The 11,548-nt window shown below is 33.2% G+C and overlaps 1 protein-coding gene across 1 annotated transcript; it reads left to right on the forward strand.

Moving 5' to 3' along the window:
* Positions 1 to 3,770: 3,770 nt before the first annotated feature.
* On the forward strand, positions 3,771 to 11,548 carry LOC133792413 (uncharacterized). Its single transcript, XM_062230318.1, has 7 exons — positions 3,771 to 3,837; positions 10,093 to 10,180; positions 10,292 to 10,416; positions 10,500 to 10,717; positions 10,804 to 10,859; positions 11,047 to 11,372; positions 11,430 to 11,548. Exons 1-7 carry the CDS (start codon positions 3,771 to 3,773, stop codon positions 11,546 to 11,548), a joined length of 999 nt encoding a protein of 332 aa, XP_062086302.1.

Here is an 11,548-nt window from a genome sequence, read left to right on the forward strand (position 1 = left end):
GGAAGAGAAGAAAAAGAAGAAGAAAGAAGGGTTAGGGCAAGAAGAAGAAGAGAAGGGGCTGAAGTGGGAGTCTAGGAGGAGATCAAGGAAGCCTTGGGTGGATTCTCCATTTGTGGTAAGGATCTTTTACACATTTAAGTTTGGTTTCTGTTTTGATTTGAGGAATTTAAAGCATAAGTAAGCATTTTTAAAGTTTTGGTTTAGGTTGCTGAAATTAGAATCAAGGGGTGGATTTTTGGGTGTGATGGTGTTTTGCTCTTGATTCTAGTATCTATAGGTTGTTAGATGGTTCATGTGAGGTTTTGATTTGATTTTGGGGTTTAGGTATTTGTTTGGGGTGATTTGGAGAGGTTGAAGCTCGGGAAAAACGCATGGGAAAACCCAGAAATTCTGGGTTCGCGAAGGAGCGCCGCGGCCCTGTTCTTGGGCGCCGCGGCACAAGGATGCTTCAGGATGGGGGCCAAGCCGCTGGGCGCCGCGGCCCTTGAAGGGAGTTCCGCGGCCCTAGGCCATTTTGGCAGCCCAAAAGTTGGGTTTTTAGGGCTTTTGCCCGGGGACACGGGGGATGGTTCCGATGTTTTGTTTTATGGATTTAGAGGTCCCGGGAGTACGGGATTGGTCCCGGGAAGTGGTTTTGGGTTTGGTTAGTATTAAAAGTGTTTTATGTGTGTTGTGACTAGGATTTCGGGGAGGCTCGTACTAGAGGACCGTGCTTGTGACCTTGGTGCATCGGAAAGCTCGGGATACAGGAAAGAAAACCGTAACACCCGAGAATAGGGCATGGACCCACTGTGTGATTGCAGGGCACGGCCCTAGATTGTATTGTGTGCAAATGTGTAATCTTAGATGAACTATTGTATGTTTGAATGGTTATTTCAGAATGTATTATATGTGCGATTATAATAGAATGAACGGCTAAGGCCGAGAGCGGCGAAGGCCGGGTACGACAGTGGGGCCGGAAGTAACGCTCAGCACATGGGATGCTATAGCCAGGGTGGGACCCAAGGGATACATGAGTTATCCTACGGTGTGGACCGAGACCCCAAGCTTTGGTAAGGCCTCTGGGGCGGCATGGCCGTGCTTGTTTAATCTGATGGTTTTTCTATTTATCAGTGAATTATGCCAGCTATATTATTTGCATATGTTATGTACTGTTTGGGTTTTTTTGCTGGGCTTCGGCTCACGGGTGCTCCGTGTGGCAGGTAAAAGCAAGGAGTCAGTCAACCGGCCATGAGTATGGAGAGCGTGGGGGCGGCGCATACATGTTCGGCCTGCCCGACTGCTTTGGTTGGGGGCATTTTGTAAATGGCTGTATTAATCCATTCTTTTGATAGTTAACCTGGTGTAAATCTATTTTTGAGTTGTAAATATTTTGTAAACCTTATTTTGGGATCCCAGATGTTTGATACTTAACGTTTTCAATGAAACTAAACATTTTCAAAGAGTACAGCCTTAAATTCTGATTTATTCACACTTTTGGTTTTAGAAACCACTTAGAGTCAGGCAAGAGCACGATTTCTATTTTAAACTCACTAAGTAACGGCTCTAAGGTAGTAGGGCGTTACATTTATGGTTTAGCTATACTTTGTCTTAAAACCTCGATTAGCGAGTTAATTGCACGTTTTAAACTCACTTAGTAACGACTCTAAGGAAGTAGGGCGTTATAGATCCCGAGTGTGATCCTTTCCTCCCGAGCCTAGCAGTAACCCCTAGCCATAACACAATGAGTAATATTCATTAAGAATTGAAGTGATAAAGACTTCAAGACCAATCCCTAGCCCCCGGGACGTCGAATTAAACTAAATCAAGTAGTAGAATCATTCCCGAGCCCTCGGATTTGGGTTCCCAAAATCCTAAACCTCATTTTTTAATTTTCCCAATTAGCGCAGCGACGACCACCACTAAGGGTCGCGGTGCCTGACTTGGCAGAGAGCCCACCAGGAATTTCTTCTCAATTTGCGCTGCGGTGCTGCCCACTGAGGGTCGCGGAGCCAAGGCGGTCCGAGGCACCCCCAACCTCAAGAACCTTCAAGCGGGCTGAGGCGCTCAAGCCAAGCGCTATGGCGCCACCTCGAAACCCAAAAAATTTAGCGATTTCATAAATCACATTCTCTCCCAAAACCCATCTAAACCCGATTTAATCCAAAATTCGACCACCCAAACAACTCCAGCAACTCAAACAAGCAATAACAACAACCCAACACCTCTAAAACACTCCCAAAAACAAAATTCAAAGTCTCACCAAGAACACACCCAAGAAAAACTCAAAGAGCTCAAGGAACTGGATTTACCTCCAAAAATTCGAGCTTCCCAGCTGGTCCTAATCTCCCAGAGCAAGCTTCAATCCCACCAATATCCCTTCTAGACTAAAAAATCTCTAAGAACTTCAACGTTCTTCCTTGGAAAAAAGTAGAAGAGAGAGAGGGAGAGAGTGACTTGATTTATCAACTCAATCCTTGGCAAAAGACCATAATGCCCATGCGTACTAAGTCTTTCCTTTAAGCCCACAAGGGCAAAAAGGTCATTTGACACCACAATCCCGCTAAACCTCAAATTTCACTTATAACTCCACATTTAATTCCTCTAATCCTCCAAATATAAGTCATACTCCAATGAGTCCCGATAATTCACCAAATTACCAAAATACTCCTAGGTTCACCCTGAGCCGAGTATTTATCCCCATTGTGACTTTACCACTACTTTGCTCAAAAGAACCAACTCATGCCAAAAATCTCAAATATATCCACATAATAATGTGAATACAATTATATAATACATATATAATCACAATTATACCCTCACCTGGTCAAAATTACAAATATACCCATTTTTAACTAATGGACCCAAAATGGGTATGTTTTAAATATTTATAACTCGCAAGCGCACAGATCGTATATAGAGTATAGTGTTCATGTAAACACGAGGTCGAACCTAAAGAAATTGACTAAAATGAAAAAAAAAAAAAAAACTAATTTAAACCAAAATTAAATAAATTATTACTTAGCTCCAAAGATTGATGATGAGATATTGTGACAAGAAAATAAAATAAAGGCAATCATAATGAAATTAAAGACAATATATATAACTAAATTAATAATTGTAAACAAGATGGTAGAAGAACTATTATTAAGATTGTTGACGCGGTTTCTTGCCAACAGTGAATTATATGAATAACTAGGATGGATTGGTGCTTAATGGTAAACCGTAATAAGAAAATGATAATACTAAAGGATGCTGGCAATGAATTATCAAGAGAAGGAAAGTGATCACTTCTTTTTACGTGGTTCGGAGGAGGTTAAAATCCCCCTAGTCCACGAGTCAATATTATTACTGTTTCTCTCTTCTTGCTATTTTTACATAGTATTTGCCTTACAAGAAGAATCCAACCCTTTGCACTACCCAGGGCCTTGGTATTTATAGGAGAATGATCTCTGAGTAGGCATTGGGGTCATCCCGTGATCTCTTTATCCTTCACGTCATCTTTGTGACACTGATGATTAATATCTAAACCTTACATTGAAGTGTGGTCTAATTAGTAGGTAAAAATGGATAATGGGCCACATGTCCTAAATCAGGTGTGGGATGTCTGATCACGCACGTTTATATTGCGTACCCGGGAATTCGGGAATAAAACAGACACGTGATGTCTGTTATACGCACGTTTATATTGCGTGGTTGACTTTATAAAGATCCTAGGGTATGTCAGGCCTCTGATGTACCACGAGCTTAATGTAGTGCTAGCTCGTGCCTTTTGATGTCATGCTTACACAATGGTTCCAAGTGATAAGCAGCTAAAGGATCCATCAATTCGAGCTATTCGTCCAGGGGATCATCCAGGTTTACCTGAATGAATGGTGAACACGTGGCGTACTGCTTACGACTTTTTTATTAGTTCGATTCTCCCGAGCTGCCTCAACATGGTACGTGCTGATACTCAGGGCGTACAAATATAATAGAATCCACAAAATATAAGTTCAATAATATTTATAAGTACATTGATTCCCAAGTTTTAGTAATAGTAGAAATTAATCAAGCCATCACTTATTCAAATTAGATATTCTATTTAAGCACAAATTATTTTAGAAATACAGGATTTTTCTTCACTTTTTAAGATATAATTTCAAAGTATTTAGTGTGAATCAATCTAAAGAAACAACAAATAAATCAATGAATATTATTTATAAGGCAAAACATAATATTTTTGTTCTAAACATTTGGTGTGCACAATTTAATGACACACCTTAATAAAATAATATTATGATTTTGCACTAATGAAGAACAAAGTGTAAATATGTGCTAACAATAAAAAATACATGAAATTTAAGATGAAAGAAGATATTTAAAGAAGAAAAATTCATAAACTTTGTTGCACAAATGAGAAATCAACATACAAAATAAATACTATCTATTTACATATTGTTTCATTATCACCTTAATAATCTTAAAAAGATTAGAAACTCGTAACTACAATAGAAATTACAAAACAAAGAGAATACATACTTGAAAAACACTAAAATGGAGGAGAGAATTGGTAGAAAAGATGATGGTAACAAAAAATTAAGCACTCTCAAATTGTCTTGAAATTACCTATTTATAGCAAAAAAGGAGAGTATTAAACTAATCAATTTAATTAAATGAATAATAATATGGCAAGTAGAAGTAAATTATAGGGTGTAATGATGATTTTGTGGTGAAATATGTAGAAAAGTTGGGTAAAAAATTGGTATTTTTGGACAAATGGACAAATGGACAATTGATGGGCTCAAGAGAGGAGGCAATTGGTGGCTGGGTTGTGGCAGGCGTGGGCCTAGTAGGGAGGTTGGCAGGCGTGGGCTTGGAGGCTTGGGCTGCCTGAGGCATGTGAGCCCAGGGGCAGCAGGCGGGCCCAGGAGTGAAGCAGCTGGTGGCCGGCCCAATTGGGCTCCTGTGGGAGGCTTGGCTTGGCTTGGCTAAGGCGTGCGGGCCCAGGGGCAGCTTTGGAGAGTCGGGCCTGGGGTGGAGCTTGGGCCTGGGAGTTGGCTTCCTCTTTGTTTTTTCTTCTCTCTCAAAAATGCCACTTTGGTTCACTTCTTTTATTTTTTTTACTTATTTCATTTTTTTTCAAAATAATGCAATATGTTTCCTACAAAATAATCATAAACTAAATTAAAATTAAATATTTTCACTAATAAAATATACCATATAAATTCCATGAAAATATTAATTTACATAATATTTAATTTCAATAAAATCACATTTTTAGCATTCAATCTAACAACACTAATTTCAAATAATTAAACTCCAACATAATACAATAAAATATCTATAAAAACATATAAAAATCTAGAAAAATACAATAAGACTAATAAATTCAAAATTACTTAAAAACTTAATAAACCAATTAAAAACTCAAGAACTAAACAACAATTGGCTTACAAAATGTGGTAAAATAACTCTATTTTGTAGAGTTATCATTAACAAAAGCGGATCTTTAAGCACATTTAATACACTTAAACATGCATAATCAGTCATATTATAATATAACTCATATAATTCACATAATCACATAAATATTCAATAAAACCACAAATAAATCCAATTAGGCCCTCCTGGCCCACTAATTAAGGCACTGGGCCTTATTATGAATTTTAGGAAGTTATAATAAATATCACTAACTAAAGTAGACGTTGGTAATCCTTTTTGGGCCGAACCACTACAAACATGTGTCTCTTTTATTTATTATCGCATTTATTTCTCTTTCTTTGGTTCACTATTCACAACAGAGATTCCACTTTGGATTTTATACACAAAACAACTTTTTATCTATTACTCCGTGTAAGTTGACGAAAAAATGGGTAAACTCTGAGACTTTACCACCTACTACTTGAGGGGATGTCTTCCTCTCTTCAAGACTTTTTTCTTGTAGGTTCTTGAGGAGGATGAATATCAGCCGAGATCAGACTTTTCAATGTGAGTTCTTCTTTAAGGTTCTTGTCATGCGACAACCTATCACTCTAAAACTTTGTTGTCTTAGCGAGAGGTTGTCGCATGACGAGAACCTTCATTGATTACATACAATGCTTAGTAAAACCTAAAAGGAAGGTGTTATCCCCAAAAATTGGAAATCAATGACGTGGCAATAAAGGTGACAAGTGGTAGTACATGGTCAGTAAAAGACATATTAATAGTCAATAAATACATTGACTCCTCAGAGTTGTGATAAAGTGACCCGGTAGACTGGTGAAGGGTTTGGACTGCTTGAAAGATGTCATAACCAAGCCAAGTGCATCCTAGGAGATCCCAAGGGTTTGGTCCGAAGAGACTCCAAAGGGGTGGTCCTAGGAGAGCTAAGGAGAGTGCATCCTAGGAGATCCCAAGGGTGTGGTCCGAGGAGACCCCAAGGGGGTGGTCCTAGGAGAGCTAAGGAGAGTGCATCCTAGGAGAATCCAAGGATGTGCTCCTAGGAGAGCTAAGGAGAGTGCATCCTAGGAGATCCCAAGGGTGTGGTCCGAGGAAAGCCCAAGAAAGTGGTCCTAGGAGACCCCAAGAGAGTGGTCCTAGGAGACCCCAAGGATGTGGTCCGAGGAGAGCCCAAGAATTTGGTCTTTATACATATGTCTAACAAGTGCATGGTTGCCAAAATAAAAGAGTGCCATGTTAGAGGAGAGATGTGACATGCTGGAGGAGAGTGCCATGTTAGAGGAGAGGAGTGCATGTCCTACCACCATGCACTTGTTCAACCCACAAAAACATGTCCTACCACCATGCACATGTCCGACCAGCACTTGCATGGGTGGTCAGTAGGAGGTGGATCAACTAGCTAGAGGAGGACTAAGTCAAGATTCCCAGAAACAACTTCAACAAGATATGCGGGAATCTCTCATTCTTCCCACAAATGGGGGGTTTGTTACATTTTGAATGTTTTTTTGTAATTTAAATGTAATAAGTATAATAAAATATCCCGGTTCTAGGGGATACCGTATGTATGACCCTAAGCCTATAAATAGAGGGCTTATGGGATTAAAGAGGGGCTTTCTTCTGCTTCTTCTTTCTAGAGAGATAAAATTTGGGTATGAGTATTCTAGAGAGAGAAAGTGCTGATATTTGAAAGAATTCTTGTATTTTTGCAATCTGTACTGAAGAAACTCAGTTGACTCAGTCCATCTAATCTTGAGTACAGATCTATAATCACAACTCTAAGTGGATTAGGCTATTACCGACTGATCGGGGCTGAACCACTATAAAATCTTGTGTGTTATTTACTTTTCTTGTTTGAACTGTATGTGTTATTTAAATTCTCTTGAAGGTTTGTCGTAATTGACGTTCTCACGTCGTTGGCTAAAAACACAGTCAACAGAATGCATTTTTAATAGTTGATTTCTTTTTCTTTTTGGTATAACAATAAGTAATTTAAAATTTTAAAAAAAATTATCTTATCATAATCAAATCATTAGTAAAAATTACAATATTTAGTTTTTATACTTGTAAAAATTATTGTATTTATAAAACTATTTATTAAAAATAATTACTTGATTTATATACAGGTGATATATTATATATTTTAAAGGTTCTGAATAATTTATTTTTATTTGTTAATATTTAATGATGCTATTGATGTTAAAATAATATATTTGGTAATAACTAAATAATTAAAAGAAGTGAGAAGATAAAAATTGGGATGCCAATTTCTTAAAATGAACCCTATTCTGATTTTGGATTTTTTTGTGTGCTTCTATTCATACCCTTTTTTTTTTCTATCTACATTTCTACACCCCTTCTTTTTTAATTAATTCTTTCTAAATATATATTTATTATAACTTTACTAGTGATAAAATTATATTTGTTCACACCCATTTTCAACATATTAGCTAAATAATAAGTATAAAATAAATTATAAATGTTACAATTTTTTATATATATTTTAGTTTTTTTAAGTACAAACATATTATAATTTATAATTTTTTATTTTTAGTATTAATATTATTTGTTATTATTTTGGGTTTAAGAGAATAAAAATTAAAATTTAAAATTTAAAGTTGATTTGATTTTTTAATATGGAGATGTATTATATATTTTTTATTATTTTAATAAAGTATGGGTGTTAAAAATTTTGGTATTTTTTCTTTATAAAAAGGTAATTTTGTACCAAATGGAAAGAAATTTCATATAAAATATGAATGTGAAAATTAAATCCTATAAGAAAATTATTTTCATAAAATCTTATATATTTTGAAATAGTTCATAATATCTATATATATATATATAAAGGAGAGCTTCAAAGAGATTACGTGGCACTCTAAAATCTCTTCAAAGCACTTTTTCTATTTTCTCATTTATTCTAATTTTTTTTATTCATTTTCTATTTTTATTAATATGTTAACAATTAAAAATATATACACATATTAAGATAATTAAAAATTACGTAATAGTTTTTTGGTTCTCTATACATCCATTTTTCTTATTATATTATGCCAATTGAGATTATGTGGCATTCTATAATCTCTTCAAAGCACTAATTTTATTTTCTCCATTAATCTAATTTTTTAATTCATTTACAAAATCCATTATTTTTTTAAAATTTTAAATTCATATACATTATCTCTCTACAATATCTTCAAAGCACTAATTATTTTTCTCTATTAATCTATTTTTTCAATTCATTTACAAAGATTATGTGGCATTCTACAATCTCTTCAAAGCAATAATTCTATTTTCTCCATTAATCTAATTTTTTAATTCATTTACAAAATCCATTATTTTTTTTTTATTTTTAAATTCATATACATTATCTTTGATTTTAACACCTAATAAACTTACAAAAATTTAAATAAGATAATAAACTTACAAATTTTTAAATAAGATATTTATATAAGATAATTTTTGACTTATTATTATTAACAAAAAATAGAAAAAGTGCCTTGAATGGGTAATTTGTTACTAATTTATAATATTATTAATTAAAAATGCGTAATATATATTTTTTAGTATAATATCAATTGTTATCCATTCAGATTTTTATTAAGTAAGCCACGTTTAGATTTTTATCAATTTTTTAGTATAATATCAATTGTTATCCATTCAGATTTTTATTAAGTAAGCCACGTTTAGATTTTTATCAATTGTTATCAATTGTTATTAATTAAGCCACGTTTAGATTTTTTAATATAATATCATTATTAAGTAAACCATACAGATGTTTTATTTATTTGGTTTAGATTTTTATATTTTCGGTTACACACATTAATTTTTTTTTAATTTGTAATATATATTTTAGACCCCTCTATATATTATTATATAAAAATATGAAGTACGTGATATTATTATGGTGTAACCATATTTTAATTTTTATACCATTTAATTATTATATAAATTAATAATATTATATATAAATATCTCTTCATAATTTTATGTATATATATATATTCTACACCTTCTCTATAACTCATATTTTCTTTTACTCTATTTTTTTTTCTCTTCTTCTCTCTAAACTCATTCACTAATTTTCATAATGAAGTATTCTTTTCTTTCCGACTTAAACAATGATAGAGATGATTGGATGGTAAGAATCAGAGTTTGTAGAGTGTGGGAGTCTGTCAATACTAAGAAGAATGGAGAATTAATTAGTATGGATATGATTTTTCTAGATGAGAAGGTTGAATCAAAATTTCTTTTCTCAGTTTTCTTTATATTATCAATTATTTTATATTTAATTAATATATTGTGTGTTTTTGTCACAGGCTAATCTAATGCATGCAACAATTAGGAAAATTTTAGTGTCTAAGTTCACGCACCTATTGAGTGAGGGTTCTTTATATAGTGTAAATAATTTCAAAGTTGTTGCAAGCACAGGGCAGTGTAGACCACTTTTAAATGACCATAAAATTATTTTTTTGGTTTCAACTAAGCTTAAGAGGCTAGAAGAAGGAATGATGAACATTCCAATCAATGAATTTCAATTCATATCTCCAAATTTGATTGATTTGTGTGTTAATGATAACACAATCCTCTCAGGTTCTTTAATTATTAATGTTTGTTATTTTTTAAAGTTTTAATTTTAAATTATTGATCTTTATATTCTAACATTTTAAACTTATTTATCTATCATCTGTTTAGATGTTGTCGGATGTTTATGTGCTGTGGGTGATGTTGAGATTGTTGGAGGTGGTTGGAAAAAAAGAGATATCAGAGTTTTAACAAATTAGTAAGTATAAGTTAATGCATAAAAGTAATATTACAAATATATATATGTTTGTTATTGTAATTTTTTTTTCTATTTATTGCATTATTAACTTTTGTAAAATTTTATATATAGTTCGATCACATCAAAGATTACTTTGTGGGGAAACTTGGGGGAAACGTTCAATCTAGATTTGTACAATAAAGATGATGGTCCATTTATTGTGATAGTAACTTCTACAACCATTAAAAAATTTCGAAGTAATTATTTATTTAGATCCCAATGTTTAATATTTAAAAATTATATATATATATATATGTTAATTTACATTTATCATAAATAGGTGAAGTTAGCTTCTCTACCACAAGTGCAAGTAAAATTTACATAAATCTTCAAATAGATTATGTACCATCATTAATCGAAAGATTTTCCACCATCTCTAATGGTGTGAAAACTATTGCAAGTTCTAATATGAATAAGACTACCCTTGAGGAAGATATGTTCGAGAACAGGATGACCATTGAAGAACTATTACAAGCTAATTGGAGTGGTGAATTGAAGGTTTTTTATTAGCCTCTTGCCTTTCTCTTGTATTCTTCATTCATTATGTCCTATAATTTTAATAAATACTAATTGTTTCATTGTAGGAATATATTGTTACTCTGAGAGGCAAAATTATAGAAATAGACAACTCATTTGGATGGTACTATGTCTCATGCAAAATTTGCTTAAAAAATGTTAAATCTACAAATGGTGCTTATATGTGTCACACTTGCAAAAAAGAATGTGATTACCCTCTTGTGATGTAAGAAAATTATATTAGATTTTCTTCCAATAAAAAAGATCACTATATTATTTGTTTTTTTTTCTAATTTATTTTTCAAATGTAGGTACAAAATACATATAAAAGTCATGGACAAAACTGCAAACACTACTTTGGTCTTATTTAATGTTGTGGCTGAAAAGTTACTAGATACATCAGCGCACAAATTGTTTAATGAATTGTCTTCAAATAATAATGATGTTCCTGTAGAGATTCAAAGCCTTTGTGGGAAAGATTTTGTTTACAAGTTGAGGTTGAATGACTATAATTTAAAAGAGGGACTTGAGAATTTTACTATATCAAAGGTTTTCATGCCAGATGAGAAATTGGAACAACAACATCAATTGAAGAAAGGAAAAAATAAGGTAATGTTACTTATGCTAAGTTCAATTTGTAAGCAAAATATGTAATGGAAATAATTTAATTATTTGTTTAATAATTTTATACAAGATCCTCATAATGCCAATGATTTAGAAGATTCTGATGGAGATTATCACAAGAAAAAAAAGAGAAGAAACGAAATGGTTGATGGTCATGATGAAGTTAGGGATGATGAAAATACTCAATAA

This window comes from Humulus lupulus, chromosome 7, assembly GCF_963169125.1.
Source record: "Humulus lupulus chromosome 7, drHumLupu1.1, whole genome shotgun sequence".
NCBI classification, from domain to species: domain Eukaryota; kingdom Viridiplantae; phylum Streptophyta; class Magnoliopsida; order Rosales; family Cannabaceae; genus Humulus; species Humulus lupulus.